Source organism: Manis pentadactyla, chromosome 11, assembly GCF_030020395.1.
Source record: "Manis pentadactyla isolate mManPen7 chromosome 11, mManPen7.hap1, whole genome shotgun sequence".
In the NCBI taxonomy this organism is placed as follows: domain Eukaryota; kingdom Metazoa; phylum Chordata; class Mammalia; order Pholidota; family Manidae; genus Manis; species Manis pentadactyla.
Genome location: NC_080029.1, coordinates 12,517,758 through 12,535,623, shown reverse-complemented (window position 1 = coordinate 12,535,623; position 17,866 = coordinate 12,517,758). Strand labels below are relative to the sequence as shown.

Sequence of the window (17,866 nt, the reverse complement as noted above, 5' to 3'; positions counted from 1 at the left end):
AGGCAGTGCAGGCATTATTCTATGTACAGATGAGGTTGACTAACTTGTCTAGGGACATTTATACCCAGATCTTCTTACTTCTGTGTCATATTTAGTTCTATGTCATAATAAGACATTATTTCTCTTACTTTTCTTGTTTCACCAAAAGTCTTCAAAATCTTACTAATATGAAAGTACTGTCTTCATGTAATTAAAAATTATCTTACCTTTTCTCTGCAATCTGAGAAAGCAACAGCATGTGAAAACTTTTGATCATTTGTGCAATTACACTCTTTCCGAGTAGACACATTAGCACACTGTTTGAATTTACCAGATTTCTGCAAAAAAGAATTGATGTAAGTTAACTTCCTTGTTTTGTGGCAGGATTTCTGCAAACCGAGTAAATGTTCAATAATTACTTGTTTCTTGAATGAATAAAAATCCCTAAGAAGTCAAAAGGGAAAAAAATCCATTAGTAATAAAGTGGAAGTATTTCTGAATTTTGTCTTCTTGCTTGGTAATTTGAACCCATGTACCACTCACCTGCTTGACAGTTAAGTTCAGGGCAGTTGATGGTTAACTTGCATGGGACCTACAAAGCCTCTGTCATTCTGAATGCAGCAGATAGGGAACACCAAACTTGCTTCTTGGCCCACTGAGGGCATGAAAACAGATCTACAACTGTCATGGAGTTGTAGACTCTATGGAACACTCTCCAATCTACTATTTCATACTTGCCTTTCCTCATAGCATTCATTAATGTGATTTAAATCATCCACTAAAACTGACAATTTGTCATTCATTTTTTATTTGATCACTCTTACTAGAAAATGGATTATTTTATTAATTTTTTAAAGAATGGCTTTTGATTTTGGTAATCAACTCTATTTTTTTAAATGTTACCCTTCCTTTTACCTTTTTTTAGGATTACCACCCTCCCAGCTTCTTTTTTTTCTTCTTTTTATTGAGATATAATTCACTATTTTAACCATTTTCAAGTGATACTTCTGTGTTAGTATACTCACAATGTTGTTCATTCCATCACCATTATCTAATTTCAGAGCATTTTTCACAGCAAAAAGAAATCATGTACCCATTAGTAGTTACTCCCCAGGCCTGTCTTCTTACTTTATTTTGTATCTCTATGAATTTTCCTATTCTGGACATTTTGTATAAATGGAAATAAACAGTATAGGGCCCTTTTTGTCCATCTTTTTTCACTTAGCATACTGCTATAGGGATTCATCCGTGTTGTAGCATGTACCAATACTTCATTCCTTTCAATGGCAGAATAATATTCCATTGTACGGATATAGCATGTTTTGTTGATTCATTCATTCATCTTTTAATGAACAACTCATTGTTTCCCCTTTTTGGCTGTTATGAATGATGCTTATATGAAGCTATTGTTCAAACATCATTTTAAGTTCTTGCAGATATATTATCTAGGAGTGGAATTACTGTGTCATATGTTAATTCTATATGATAAACTTTTAAAGAACTGCCAAATGGTTTTCCAATAGTAGCTATGCCATTTTATATTCCCATCAGCAATGTATAAGTGTTCCAATTTCTGTTGTTTCCCATTAAAAAAGTTATTATAAGTATCCTAAAGGGTGTAAAGTGGTATCTCATTGTGGTTTTGATTGCATTTCCCTGACAACTAATGTTGAGCATCTTTTCATGGGCTTGATGGCCATCTGTATATCTTCTTTGGAGAAGTGTCTATTCAGGCTCATCTATTTCTAATTGGTAGTTTGTCTTGTTGAGTTGTAAGAGTTCCTTGTATAGTCTGGATACTAGATCTTTATCAGATATGTGATTTGCTAACATTTTTTCCCATTCCATGGATGGTTGTATTTTTACTTTCTTAGTAGTTTCCTTTCATCCCGTGGGTAAAATTGCAATATTTCCAGAATCTCTTGCTTGGCCTCAGTGCATCTCCATATCAGTAGGTATTCCCACGGGGTGGAGAGGAGTAGTCCACCTCCATATGAAGAGGTAATTACAAGGGGGAGTGAGGGTTTATCTGGACCAGAGAGGTTGGGTGGGGCCTCTTCTTCTGCAGCCAGGTCGTGAGAGACACAGGAGAGCAGAAGTGGACTGCTTGTAAAAAATAAACGGGTTTCTCTCACTTTATTTCTCCTTTTGACTGATTTTGGTTTCAAGGGTATGTGCCCTGGGATTTCTCCCACAGTTACACATTCATACACTAAAGTTTTTAATTTTGATGAAGTCCTTTTTGTCTTTTGTTGCTTGAACTTTTGGTGTCATACTTAAACCCCTGCCTAATTTAAAGTGACAAAGATTTACACTTATATCTCTTTATATTAATTTTATAGTTCTAGCTCTTATGTTTAGGTTCTTGATCCATTTCGAGTTAATTTTTTTTAAATGATGTGAGGTAGGAGTCCAAATTCATCCTATTGATGTAGATATCCAGTTGTCTCAGAACTGTTTGTTGAAAAGCCTAATCTTTCCCCCTTGAAGAGCCTTGGCACCCTTGTCAAAACTCAATTGACTATAGACGTATGGGTTTATTTCTGGAGTCTCAGTTATATTCTGTTTATCTATATGTCTATCCTTATGCCAGTATGATGCTGTTTTGGTTTTGCAGTTTTATAGTAAGTTTTGAAATCGGGAAATGTGAATCCTCCAACTTTGTTCTTTCAATATTGATATTTCACTGATTTTTGTCACATTGCCCTACCTAGACCCTATAGAACAAAATGAAATAGAAGCATTTTAGCATGAATGCTTCCAATATTTAATTTTATATATGATGTTTGTTACAGATTTCTCACAGATAGTTATTAGATTGGGTAGTATCCCTTTGTTTCTGGTTTGCAGAAGCTTAATCAGAAATGAGTGTTAAATTGCATCAAAAATGTTTATGGCCTCTATTGAGGCTATTTTTCCTTTAATCCATTTATAAAGTAAGTTATTTTATATATTATTATATGCTCAAATTTTCTCACATTCTAGGAGAAAATCTAGTCTCCTGATATACTACAGTTAGCATATTGATGAATTTGATTCACTAGTATTTTATTTAGGATTTTTGCAACTATGTTCATAAGTCAGACTAGGCAGAGATTTAGGGCTGGGTGAATTGATGATATGAAAAGTTATAGACTAGGGACTGAACTAAGTCTTTTGGAATTCATTATGACTTTATTACAAAATAAACAGCCGCTTTGTATGAATGTTCCTTGTGGACTGAAAAGAATGTGCATTCTCTGTTTTACACAAAGACACATATGTATATATAATCTGAGTACTAACTATAAAATTCAAATCCTCTATAGTCTTGTTCTTTTGGCTGCTTTGATAGGATCATTTCTGAAAGGATTCTGTTAAAGCCTCTCTCAATATTATTATGTATTTGTCAAATTTTCCTTATATTTCTATCAGTTCAGTTTTACATTCTGAAGCTCTGATATTAGGCATATAGGTCTGTGTTACCAACAGACAATCTGTTTCTGAAATATCTTATTTCTCATCTCACTAATCTTTTCTTTAGTTAGGTCCATTCAGGTATTCAGTCAACCTATTAATCTCTCTGTTTCACATTACAGTTTTAATTTCTAACAGCTTGTGTGTGTGTGTGTGTGTGTGTGTGTGTGTGTGTGTGTGTGTGTGGTATCTTCCATTGTTTTCATAGTTGCAATATGTCCTTGAGTCATTGTGGAATAATTATACTCATTCTAAAGTTTGTTTCTAGCCATGAGAGTAACTCTGTTTTCTGAATCATCAGTTTTTTAAATTGTTGAGATGTATGCCTCTTTTTTTACTGTGTAAATTTTCTTCCAGTGCTTGGCATTTTACAGTCATCTCTCATCCATGAGAGCCCAACTGCTACAATGTATATTTGGATCTAGTAAGGGGATGATGCTGGCGTAACAGGAGTCACAGCATTGGCTCATATGCACTCTTTTCCCAGCATGTGAATATTTTGAAGTGTTTGGAGACAGAGTTACATAAATTTTGAGTGATCTGCTCCAACTTTTGGCCTCCTTGTTCTGATTACCCTAGAATGTCTTCAGCAATTAGGGGAAAGGGGTTGTAAAGAGAAATGTGTTAAGATCTTAGTTTCTGGAAGGGGGGCTTCTATTCCTCTCAGTTGTCAGCAGCTGCCCTGGGGCATGATCTGCCTCTGTGTACCAGGTCTCTGAATGCTCTATCTCAAGGGTGAAACTTCCAGGATCTTGGTACAAGTTGATACTAGTTGGTACAAGGAAGGCCAGCCAGCTTAGCTGTACTTTCTCTCACCAGTGCTCCTGAGAACCTTCCTGTCTCTGTGTATCCTTTGAGTCTAGAGTTGAAATTCTCTTGAACCCTCTCTTTAGGGACCAGGTGTGGTTTTTTGGTTTAGTTTTTTCAGTTTGCTTTGTTTTGTTTTTGCTGCCACTTGTGGTCACAACCACTCTTGTGGTTTCTATCTCTGATTCTGCTTGTTTTCTGTCTTTGGAACTTTCTCAAATTTTCTGGCTCTGCATAGAACTCTTTCTTTTCTTTTTTCCTGCACTGATGTATTGTATTTGGAAATATGTTTACAATGGTCCATGGATTTTTGTCCAGGAGAAAGGTGTAGGTGTTTGTCATATTGGTCTAATCTTATTTTTTGAAATACAAACTTTTATTTTGCACTTAAAAAATACAGTATGTGTGTTTTAAAACACAAATATACAAACATGTCACCCCCTTGCTTAAACCCCTTGGATGGCTCTTGATTTCTCTTAGGACAAAACTCGAAATCCTTTCCCTGACCTGCAAAAGCCCGAGGCCTCAGGGCCTGCTATCTCCAAGCTCATCGAGAGCCCTCTCTTGCTCCCTGTCCTCCAGGCCTACTGGTCTCTGAGTTCTTCAAAGATGCTGAGCCCTTTCCCATCTCGCCCTTGGTGCATGGCATTTCCTCAGCCTAGAGTGCTCTGTCTCCCTCTTCCCCGATTCTTTCTTCCTCTTCCCTCTTCCTTGTCTTGGTTAACCCCTACTCACCTTTCAGCCTGACCCCCTCACGGTGTGTTAGGCATCCCTGATCCACAGTCATACTGCATATTTGGTGTCCACCTCCACTACTTGTCTATCTTATACTTTAAGGTAAATAAGGACTCACCAAGAGATTTTTTTTTAATGCAGATTTCAGGACTGCACCCATAGTTTCTGATTCAGTATCTATTAGATAATATTGAGAAAGCTGCATTGTAAAACTATTCCCTGATGATTCTAGTTCAGGTTATGCAGGGCCATTACTGTTCAGAAACACTGCACTAGATGACACTACTTAATTTGTAAAACATTTTGCTTAATTCTTATTCTCCCCCATTATAGTAAAGATCCATGAAAGTATCATGTTTATCTTGTTTATTACTGTATTCTTAGAGAATGTCTGTCTGTCTGTCTGTACAATGCCTGGTAGAGCTGAAAATGCTGAAATTAACATTTTTGAATGCATAAAATGTACATTAAAAAGCTATTTTTTTACTTAGGTGTAAGTTAGATACAGTTTATAGTCAACTCCCAAGAAAAATTGAAAAAAAAACTAAGGATTTCCTTATAAATATAGAAAAGTCATATTTCAGCAGAGGAGATTCCAATGACACAACAGGGTCTATGTCTGAGAAAAACTGGAACTGAAGAAGAATTATTATAATTGCTTATTGCCTGGAGCAGAGCTTCTTATCCTGAAAGCCAAGATTCGACAAGTCAATTTCCTCCTCTGTGTGTGTGTGTGTGTGTGTGACAATATACGTATAAAGATGTATTATAATGTTTGTTCAACCATTTTAAAGCACTTCCTGTGTCTGGCACTGCTTCTAGATACTAGAGATACAATAGGGATTAAAATAGATTTAAGAAAACAACAACAACCAGTAACAATCCTGTCTTATGTGGCTTAACTTTTGTATGAAATACAATAAATCAATTGAATAAAAATCATATAATTGTAATGAATGTGGTGAAGCTTAATAAGGCAGGGAAGGGTAACAGGGTATGGGTAACAATGGAGGTGGGGGGTTCAAGTACTAAATAGAGGGGTGAAGGCAGGCCTCACAATGATAGTTGATAGTGATGTAGTGAGTCATGTGACATCTGGCAGAAGAGCATTTCACAGAGAGTAACTTTTTGCAGCTGCAAAAGCCCTGAAGAGGAAATATGTCTGGCATACATATTTTTTTTAATCTGGCATATTTTTTTAAAAAGTAAGAAGGCCAATGTGGCCACAGCAGATTGACCTGGAGGAGATCAGGTCAGATGAAGAGGCCAAATCATGGAGGACCTTACTAACCATTGTAAGTCTCTGGCTTTTACTCTGAGATGAGAAGACAATGGAGAGTTCTGAACAAAAGAAGCAACCATTATATGTTTTCATGTATGTGTGCATGTACATGAATCGATGCCCATGTCTGTTTGAATATAGGCAGTTAGAAGTGTTTCCCTGGAGAGAGATTCACAGGCATCTATGAGGTTTCCTTGGGAAGTTGCCCCATAATGTACTCTTCATCTGAATCTAATGGTTTCCCTCTGTTCCGTCTACCTTGTTCACACAGCACTCCAGAGAGTCAGAGGGCTGCTGGACTGTGGTTATTTTCTAGGCAGAACTAGAGTTCTGCAGTTTTAAATGTGCCTGTTTTGGAGCAAACATTCTTCTCTCGTTTTGGATACCATTTCTTCCACAGGGCTAGAGACAAGAGAAGGATCTGGGGCCTCCTTTCATTTGAGAAAAGATGCTCTCATCCCTCCAGTTCCCTCTGAAATCCAATGGGGAGCCAGGACAAGGTCAGCCCAGAAAGGGTCCCTTTAGACTTCTTGGTTCCAAAATCATATCCAGAAGTAGCAGTAAAAGGAGGGGGGAGTACAATAATAGAAGGAGAAACAGGGAAAATAATAGTAAGTGCTGGCTATTAGGGCAGCTGGAATACTGTGCGGAATGCACTTCCCATCTAACCCCTGCAGCTAGGTCCCTCTGTAATTTTATGGAATGAGTTCTTGAATTCAAATAAATACTAGATAATTTGTAGAAAATTATTTACCTTTGACTTGTGAAATAAATTTCTTGGTATGGGTTTGCTGGGATCTGCATGATAAAAATTTTCTGTGAGTGGAATAGCAATTCCCATATTGGATGGAGGCCTATAGTTTATCTGTAAGTAATTAAACAAAGAAAATGTATATTATTTATTAACTCTTAATTTAAATATCTTAATTTCCGAGGAAAGCATTTAAAGCAAGTATTTCATTTTTAGCTCCAGGTATCAAAGTAAATTTCTATTCTCTTTACACTCACTATCTCTTATTATTTGGAATTTTAACAACCTCAACCCCTGGTACTTGGAACTTTAGTATGTGAAAAAAAATAAGCACCTAAAATAGCTGCTATAAACTAAATGCAATAAAGTTTAAATACCTTATAAAGAGCCATAGTGACATATTTAGTAAAGAACTCTTCAAGTTTGGCTGTTTCCTTTTTGTCACGAGTTATAAGTAATGAATTGGTTAGCAAAGAACAATAATTTATATTTTAAAAAAACCCCAGATTCTGACAAGGCAAAAGTTAAAATTGTTACCTCATTAAAATGGGACCAGTAAGATATATCAGCTCAGGACAGGCCAACATAATGGCAAATCACATATCACAAAAGCCCAAGAGTATGCCACCATAATATAACTTGAAATGGTATTAATAATAATGAGACTAAGTTACCAAGAAAAATCATTACTTCAGAAAGTTTTTACATTTAGAAATGAGTAATCCTCAAAATGACAAAGATTGAAAAATAACTGGAGTGTTTAAGCACCTCAGGAAAGAAATTCAAAGATTAAATGGCCAGCCAACTACACAAAAGTAATACATCACTGGCACCCTTAAAACAATCTCCTTCATTGCTTACCGGCAATGTTTTGATCAGATTAAAACCCTGACTGTCTTTGTGAACGCCACTAATCCAGTCTTCCAGTGGGATAATTTTACTAGGAATGTGATGCATAGATTTGAGATAACTACAGCTGCTTTTCAATGTTGGCACGATTGTTGTAACAAAGCACTCAGTTGATGCTCCCCAGACAATTAATGCCAGCGAAGTTGAACCCTAGGAATAGCCAAATAAATGAAGGTTATTTAAATGTTCTAGGCTGAACTGTGTCCACTCAAACTTCATTTGTGGATGTCCTAAGCCCCAGTAACTCAAAATGTGACTGTATTAGAGATAGGGCCTTTAAAAACTTAATTAAGTTAAAAGGGTGGACCTCATGACTTAATTTAAGTCATGAGGGCGGACCCAATTCAGTATAATAGGTGTCCTTATAACAGGAGGAGATTTGAACAGACATACGCAGAGGGAAGTTGGAGAGAAGAAACAGGTAGAAGATGGACATCTATAAGCCAGGGAGGGAGGCCTCAGAAGAAATCAGTCCTGCTAACACCTTAGTCTCAGACTTCTAGCCTCTAAACTATGAGAAAATAAATTTCTGTTGTTTAAGCCACTCAGTCTGTGGTATTTTGTTACAGCAGCCCTAGCAAACTAATACATAAACCAACTAAAGAGTACAGAAAGAAAAAAAGAGAGAGTGATAGAAAGTAGAAGTGGAGTAATAAGTTTGACCACAAAGATCTGTTTGAGAATAAATCATAACAGAAAGCATGTTGTTTTCCAGACAGAATATATTCCAGTCTATTGGTTGTAGGCAGCACTGGAAATGAGCAAGGATCAAGAAGTTCTTATGAAACAAACACCATCCAACTCAGACTGCTGAGGTTTCCACCATTCACTGGTGAGCACCTGGATGTCATTCTGAGGACAGGAATAAACTAACTTCGATTAGTGTACACTCTGAGAAGTTATTCACTTAGCAATCACTGCGTTTCACAAAGATATATTTTCAGTAAAAATTCATGCAAAACACATGTATTTGAACCTTGAACAATATTAAACATTTGACAAAATTAGATAAATTTTTGAAATTTTAAAATATTTTTGGAACTTAAAAAAAATGCAGAAACACTGATAACTGTAGTGATGTCGTAGACCCTGGAACTGGTTGTTTTGCCCCTATCTGTATACTTGGCAACTAGTAAAATGATGTTTTCAGTGAAATTTTGCCAAATACATTGAATCAGAATCCAAGCAGGGTTCTACTATTAAAGGAAATATGAGAAGTGGGGGGAGGCACAAGTTAAATAAGAGACGAGGAAGCAAACAGCAAAGTCCAGAATGTTGGACATTCTCTAACACGACTGGCCCCATTTCTACAATTCAGGAGGAGAAAATGGAGCAGTATCTGCCCTTGATTAAAAGAGACTTAGAGAAAACAACCACATAATGAGTGAGTCTTGTTTGGATTCAAATTCAAACAAACCAAGTATAAAAAACTTGGGAAATTTGATTATGGGCTGGGTTTTATAGGATACCAAAAATTACTTTAAAAGGCTTTAGGCATGATAATGGTGCTGTGGTTGTATGAGATAACAGACATACTTTTTTTAGGGATGGATATTGAAGCATACATGGAATGAAATGGCATGATGTTTACTATTCACTTTAAAATGTCAGATTATAAACAAACAAAAAAATCAGATAAGTATGATAAAACAAGAATAGCAGAGTGTTGACACTACTGTTTAATTTGAGTAATAGGTGTATGGGAAATTCTACTTTTGTCTATATCAGAAAGTCTCTACTATTAAAAAAATTTAGAATATGTAGAAAAATATCTATTGACTCAAAAGGATTAAACCATACAGTTAAGTGGAAGGAGCAAATTTTCAAAAGTGTATATATGATGTTCTCCAGCTATAGGCAAATACTATAAATCCACAGTGATTGAGCATTTCCTAATGCCAGACATTGTTTTAGATGCCCTATTTGAATTATCACAGTTAATTCTCAAAGCCTCCCTATGAGATAGGTATTCTCATTATCATCTCCATTTTACTGATGAGGAAACTTAGCCACAGTAAAGTTAACTTTCCCAAGTTCATGGGCACTGCCAGAAATGAGATGTAAACCAGGCAGCGTTCTCCAAAGCTCACTCTTCAACCTCTATTTGGCACTGCCACGCTGCAATTTCTGTAATACCCACAATTTAAAAATTGCTCAGTCATCCCTTATAAGTAAGATTATGTGTAATTTTCCCTTCTTTTTCTTATATTCTAAATTTTCTATAGTAATAGATTTTTTGGTAATTAAAGAAAATCTTACGTGACGTAAAACTTTGCTAGCTGCAGAAATTTCCACTCGATAACTATCAGTATCATCAAAAGACCCTTCAGCTTTAACTTCCAACAAATTCGGGTTTCCAACAATTACTTTCAGTAATGGAATTTCAAGCATTCGAATACCTTTGGAAACAAGGCCAACAATTAATATTAATTCATGAAAATATTAAACAATTTAATAATGACCGGCTAATCAAGGATTCTAGGACATCTACAGAATCTGTTATGAACACTTCACAAATCTTTTCTTCTATCTTCTTACAGGAATATTTCTCCTCTCCTCATTCCTCAGCCAAGTTCTTAAATACACATAAAAGTCACCTGGATAATACTAGTCACACTGAGTTGAATAACTCAGTAAAGCAACTGAAAACTACATGCTCGACTTAAAGAACTGTCAGTCAATTGTTGCCAAGAAAAAACTCCAAGGCAGTTAGTATAGTCTGTCCTCAGGACAGTTTCTGCCTGCAGGCCATCTGTTTGCAATCTCTCCACACTGAGAAATTTAATGGAAAAGAGATTGGAAATGCCACATAATCCAACAGCAATCTTCACTAATCAATAAATCAGGACTGAGTAGCAGTAAAGGATTTGCATGAAGGGGCATCTGCAGTAGTTACCCTGAAACCACAATTATCTGGCTAGCGCTTCCTAATGAACTGGGTATAGTTGTTAAGAAGATCTGACTTAGCAGATCTGAGGTGGGTGCTGAGATTCCATATTTTCCCCTTCAACTTTATTTAGGCATAACTTACAAATGAAGTTATATATATTTAAGTATATAATGGGATGATTTGATATATGTATATATTTTGAAATGATTACCACATTAACACTTCTACTACCTCACAGTTACCCTTTGTGTGTGTTTATGTGTGTGGTGAGAGCACTTAGGATTTACTGTTAGCAGATTTCAAGTATACAGTATAGTATTATTAACTATAGTCTCCATGCTGTAAGTTTGTACCCTTGACCAATATCTGCATATTTTCCCTCCCCACCAGCCCTGGCAACCAGCATTCTATTCTCTATTTCTGTAAGTCAGACTTTTTTTTAAAGATGAGTGAGATTATGCAGTATTTGCCTTTCTTTGTCTGACTTATTTCACTCAGCATGTCTTCCAGGTTCATCCACGTTGCTATAAATGGCAGAATTTCCTCCTTTTATGGTTGAATAATATTCCATTGCACATATATACCATGTTTTCTTTATCCATTTATCCACCTATGGATACTTAGGTTGTTTCCACATCTTGGCTATTGTGAGTAATGCTGCCGTGAACACAGGATTACAGATATCTCTATGAGATACTGATTTCATTTCCTTCAGATATATACACAGAAGTGAGATTGCTGGATAATGTGGTAGTTCCATTTTTAGTTTTTGGAGAAACTTCCATACTGTTTTCCATAGAGGCCAAACCAATTTACATTCCTACCAACAGTGCACTAGGGTTCCCTTTTCTCCGCATCCTTGCCAGCACTTGTTATCTCTTGCCTTTTTGATAATAGCCATTCTAACAGGTGTGAGGAGATATTTCATTACGGTTTTGATTTGCATTTCCCTGATAATTAATTGATGTTGAACATGTTTTCATTTGCCTGTTGGCCATCTGTATGTCTTCTTTGGAAAAATGTCTATTCAGGTCCTTTGCCTATTTAAAAATTGGATTATTATTATTTGTTTCTATTGAGTTTGATGAGTTCCCTTATATATTTTAGGTATTAACTTATCAGATACATGGTTTGCAAATATTTTCTCCCATTCCATAGGTTGCCTTTTCATTTTGTTGATTGTTTCCTTTGCTGGGTACTAGCTTTTTAGTTTGACATAGTCTCATTTATTTCCTTTTGCTTTTGTTAACTTTAATTTTGGTGTCATTCTAATAATATTGCTAAGGCAAATATTAAAGAGCTTTCCCCCTATGTTTTCTCCTAGTTTTATGGTTTCAGGTCTCACATTTAAGTCTTTAATCCATTTTGAGTTGTTTTTTGTAAGTGGTAAAAACAGGGGTTCAGTTTCATTGTTTTGTATGTGGTTATCCAGCTTTCCCAACACCATTTATTGCAGATACTATCCTTTCCCCATTGTGTTTTGGCTCTCTTGTCAAGGATTAGTTGACTGTTGACTACATATGCATGAGTTCATTATTGGTCTCCCTATTCTGTTCCGCTGTTCTATGTATCTGTTTTTATGCCAGTACCGTAATGTTTTGATTAATACAGTATTAATACTATATAACTTGGTAATATAGTTTGAATCAGTAAGTGTAATGTCTCCAACTTTGTTCTTTCTCAAGATTGCTTTAGCTACTCAGGGTCTCTAATGTAATATACCACATTAATAAAATGAAGGGTAGGAATCATTGATCATCTCAGTAGATGCAGAAAAAGTGCTTAACAGAATTCAACCTCTATTCATGATAAAGACTCTCAACAAATTAGGTATAGAAAGAATGTCCTTCAACACCGTAAAGGCCACGTATGACAAATGCATAGGTAACAGACTCATATGTCATCATACTCAACACACTCAAATCTTAAAACTTTTTCTCTAGGATTAGGAACAAGACAAGGATGACCACTCTTGCCACTTCCAATGAATACAGTATGGAAGTCCTACCCAGAGCAATTAGGCAAGAAAAAGAAGTAAAAGGCATTCAAATCAGAAAGGGGGAAGTAAAATTGCTTTTTTGTAGCAATTTTTGTAAAACTGCTTGTTTGTAGATGATATGATCTTATAAATAGGAAACCTAAAGATCCCACCAAAAATTGTTAGAACTAATAACCAAGTTCAGTAAAATTACAGGATACAAAATCAAAATTCAAAAATCAGTTGCATTTCTATACATTTCTAGTGAATAGAAAGGGAAATTAAGAAAAAATAACAGAACTACCTGAAAGAGAAATTAAGGAAACAAACCCATTTATAAAAGCATTAAAAAATATACCTAGGAATAAATGTAACCAAGGAGGTGAAAGATCACTACATGAGAAAACTATGAGACATCAGCGAAGGAAATTGAAGAAGACACAAATAAATGGAAAGAAATCCATGTTCATGGATTTGTGCTGGGGTTTGTGCTGGAATATAAAGAGATAACAAAGGAACAGAATTTTAAAATCCAGAAATGGTTAAAATAATAGGTAAACTGCCCTAAGATAAAGTTGTATTTTGAAATTAGTTAAGAAAGGAATCTTAAATAAGTGTTGTTGGAACAACTGACAACCACCTACAATAAAATCTAGATCAACACCAAAATAAAACCTAGATCAAAGAATTAGATGGAAAATTAAAACCATGAAAGTAAAACCATAAAATTTTTTGAAGGAAATATGGACAATTAGTCACATAATTGATGAGAAGGGATTCTAAGGATTTCAGAAGTTTTTCCAGAATATTTAGCCCCAATATTGTTGGAAATAGAAATAGACATTCTCCAATTACTTTTCAAAGTCTATCATTTTCTTTTATATAAATTGTATTTGTTTCTGTTTTTCAAATAAGTCTTAAAAAAACAGTGTTTTGTTCTTTCATTGTGATTCATACATCTTCTTTAATATCTTCAGGAGTTTTAAGTATATTTCATAGTGTCCTTCTGATATTTTATTATCACAAGTTCTTGGAGATGAAATTTTTCTGTTCCCTATGCATATTGACTCTTACACTGGGTCATTTCCAAACATACTTCAACAATTCTTTTCCTCAATTCATGTTCAATGGAGATTGATTTTTTCCATGAAAGTCCATGTTATCTGGGTGGTTTTGTGCTTACTTAAACTGGGGCCCAGTTGTTAGAATTATTTATCACCTTGGGATTCCTGCATCTGGTACATAGTTTCTGGGTATTACATAGTCTTAGAGTTTGGATTTTTTATAGAAGATTCTTTTTCCTCACTTTGTGTCCCATGGAAATGGTAATCCCCTGAGCTCCTTCCTTGAGTTGGTCGGCAGAATTTTCCTTATCTCCTCTTTACTATTTGACAGTCCCAGCTATACTAAATGGCCTCAGTTCTAACTTCCTACCACAAAGTATCTTCTGCAGATGCTTGAGCACTTAAACCCATCCCACTGCCTGAATGGGGACTATATCTGGGCCTCGCATCCTTCAGGGAGTCACATATTAGCTTATTTCTTTGGCTTTAAGTTCCCTCTTCATTTCTGGTGACAGGATTTTCTTCTCTTTTCTTCCCTTCCTTCCATCTTTCCTTCCTCTTTTTCAAGCTCAGTTACCTACGAAGAAAACTTTTTTCCAGTGTGCCATTTCTCCATTGTCTTTAATAAGTGTTGTATTACTTTAGTAGTAAATAAATTCCTGGAAAAATGAGGAAAGCATAGAATTCTATTTAAGAGCCATTTGTTGGTTTAAAATGAATACTTGAAATAATTATAACAATACCAAGGTAATTAAAAGGTTTTCTTTTTGGAGGACAGAAAAAAATCTTACCCAAAATCCTGTGTAAACTGGGGCTGGTAACTTAACCTCATTGTTCCCATTTGTAAAATGAGATTTGTAATCTAGACTTTAAGGGTTATAAACATTAAATTAAAAGTATATAAAAATAATTTAATACAGAGCCTTGTGCATAATAAGTGCTCAATAATTATAAGCTAATGCTGTTATTAGTAGTATGTCATTATAAGAGTATTATGTAAACCAAAGATAAAGGAAATATCAAATACCATATTTCAAATTCAAGAAAGGCAGTAACATCTCCTTTCAATGTTTCCAAATTGAAAAAAAAAACACTTGCCTTTTGTATTATGTATGACCTTTACTTTAAAAGCATGGGATTTCCCCAGATCAATGTATTTCAGGACATTAAGGGAGAGTGAGTCATCATGTTGCTGAAAATGGTAATTACACGGTCTTGCGTATATATTCCATGTTCGCCCATTCCTTTGCCCAAAGTCGTATAAGAACCAGGAGTCTTTCAGAAAGGTCATTTTGTCAGGTGCTCTCCCAGGCATGGTGGCAACAGCCAAAGCATTGTCACCGTCTATGATGCTTGTGATGAGGAAGCTGCTGTGACCAGGAATCACCACAGTCTTCTCTATATCCGAATCTTCAAATAAAGAAATAATACCTGGAGCTAAAACAGGAAAGATTTGCTATAAATAAAACAGCCCATGTTTTCTAAGAACATTGGCAGACATAACTGATGAATATACTATGTGAGTTTTTATACTCTGGTCTTAACCAGAGAACACATTTGCCGGATTTCAGGTTATAATTCAAATGATTTTGTAGAAAGTGTATCACGAATATGTCAAGCACAAACCTATATGACACGAATTCTATAAAATTCTTGGCAGGGAAAAAAAAAAATCCCACGTAGGGCTAAGTAATTTTAAGAAAGCTGATTTCTTTCCCAGAGAACTGCAAGGGCCTTAATATCCTAGGGTCTTCATTGCGATTCTACAAGGCAACAATAATGTAAGCCATTACATTATGTTCCCCCAGAGGCGAACAGTCTGCCGATTACATAAATATTGCTGAATGGATGAATAATTGATTGTTTAGGGAGAGTGTGAAGGTTTAGGAGAAAAAGACTCGGGGGCAAGACCATAATGAACACCTTCGTGTGAGGAAAGGGAAGGGAAAAAAAGATTCCACAAAGGAGACAAAGAAGAAATGACGGAAGAGTTCGAGGGAAGCCCGAAGAAGGCGGTTTCAAGGAGAAGGAGGTCATCATTATCAAATGTTTTTGATAAGGTCCTGAAACATAACGAACAATTACGGTACTCATTCTGAAAAAAATAAATAGAAGTAGTAAGAAGAGAACCTCTTAATTCTTGTTATTATGTACATGCACTCTAATTGCTCCCTTAAAAAGAAAACAATAAGATTCCTTTCCTATGACCCCTCTGTTACTTTAGAATTATTTATCTAATAATTTATTTAGTAAATTATTATTTATTATTAAATTATTTATCTAATAGTAAGGTGAACTGCCACATAATTTCTTCACCTTTATAGTGAAACTCTTTGGAAGAGTTGCCTTTATTCATTGTTTTTCAATTCTTCTGCTCTCATAATTTTTTGAACCGAATCCAATTAAGACATGTCTACACTCCACCCAACAGCAGCTTTTTTCAAGGTTCCACACAGATCCACTGGCCTGTTCCTTTACTCACTGACCTGACCTATCTGAGCATCTCAGTAAGGAGCAGGCCCTCGTGGAAACACCTTCCTCACTGGCTTCTCAGGTACACTCTCTCTGAGTTCTTCTCCGAGAAGACCGTCCAGACTCCTTCCTGATTCTTTCCTGTCTCCCTGACCACTCGTTATAATGCCAGGGATTGGATCTCAGGCCTTGCCCTCTCTATATTTACACTCAGTTGCCAGGTGACCTCATCTGGTTTCATAGCATTAACCATCATACATATACTGACTGCTCGGATTGATTTCTCCAGTCCAAGTGTTTTTCCTGAACTCCAAATTTGTCTTTCTAAATATTCACCTCATTTCTCCACTTGAATGAGTAACAGGCATCCCAATCTCTCACCTGATTGTCGCAATTGCCTAACTGATTTCTCTGCTTTCCTTCTCGCCCCCTCTTACCACCTGCCCAGTCTGTGCTCAACACAGGAACCAAAGTGATCTTGTTAAAAAATAAGTCCAATCATGTCACTTTCTGCTCAAAATTCTCCAATGGCTTCCCAATCATCCAGAGTAAAACCCAAATCCTTACAATAAATGATACTGACTTTTGCTATGTATCTATCATATAATCCTTTGAAATAAAAATATCCTACCTAACAGTGATTCAAAATTATTTTACTATTTACAATAAAATTCTATTTTTATATAAAAATGCACAAACTTCCTTTTTCTCCCACTTCTGAATACTGCTTAAGATAAAATAACATCATAGGAATAAACGATATGTGCTACTATTGATGAAATATCAATTAAATTATAGTTAGGTTTTATTATGTTAGAAATAATAAGTTCCTCCAGGAGCCCAAGCATATGTAGACTTCTTTAGATTGCCATTGGACTAAATTTTTGAAGTCTACTTTATATAAATAAGCATGAACAGTCTTCCTAAAAGATAATATTTCATTTTTTTCTAGCCATCAAAAATGTATTATATTATTACACTTACTTTGTAATTGAAGAGTAAGCCTATAGGAGAAATCCCCAGCATGATTAATGGAAAGGGAACTATACAAACAAGAGCTCTCATTCACTTCTTCTACTCCAAAAGGGTTTATAATTTCTGCAATAACAGAGGACAAAAATCCTTCAGGAGTGTTATGTTGCAATATCTTTCTTATGTAAGCTGTTCCAGTTTTCCTAAAAAAAACAAACCAACAAACATCTAGTAATTTGGCTAAGACAGTGGCTTAAATGGCAAATTTATGAACATAAATTTACAAATAAAATATACCACCAATGGCTAACAAATGGACCAAATGGACATTTGACTGCCGTTTGTTCAACCTCACAAGTAAACGGTGAAATGTAACTACAGCAACTGTGTATGATTTTTCACCTATCAAATAAGCAAAGATTTGTAAACAACACTCACTGTACAGGAATGGTAAAACTTGAGTGGAGAGATACATTTATCCCCCACTGATGGGATTGTAAATTGGTACAACCATCCCAGAATGCAAACTGACATTATGTATTAAGAGCTCAGCATTATTCAAATCCCCTAC

At 35.5% G+C, this 17,866-nt stretch overlaps 1 protein-coding gene across 1 annotated transcript in view; it reads right to left on the bottom strand.

Moving 5' to 3' along the window:
* CATSPERB (cation channel sperm associated auxiliary subunit beta) overlaps positions 1-17,866 on the bottom strand; it is a 114,168-nt gene that overhangs the window by 10,137 nt on the left and 86,165 nt on the right. The window contains 6 exon segments of the mRNA XM_036882176.2: positions 207-317; positions 7,014-7,124; positions 7,872-8,069; positions 10,179-10,318; positions 14,950-15,288; positions 17,308-17,498. Coding sequence (XP_036738071.2) covers positions 207-317; positions 7,014-7,124; positions 7,872-8,069; positions 10,179-10,318; positions 14,950-15,288; positions 17,308-17,498 — 1,090 coding nt within the window.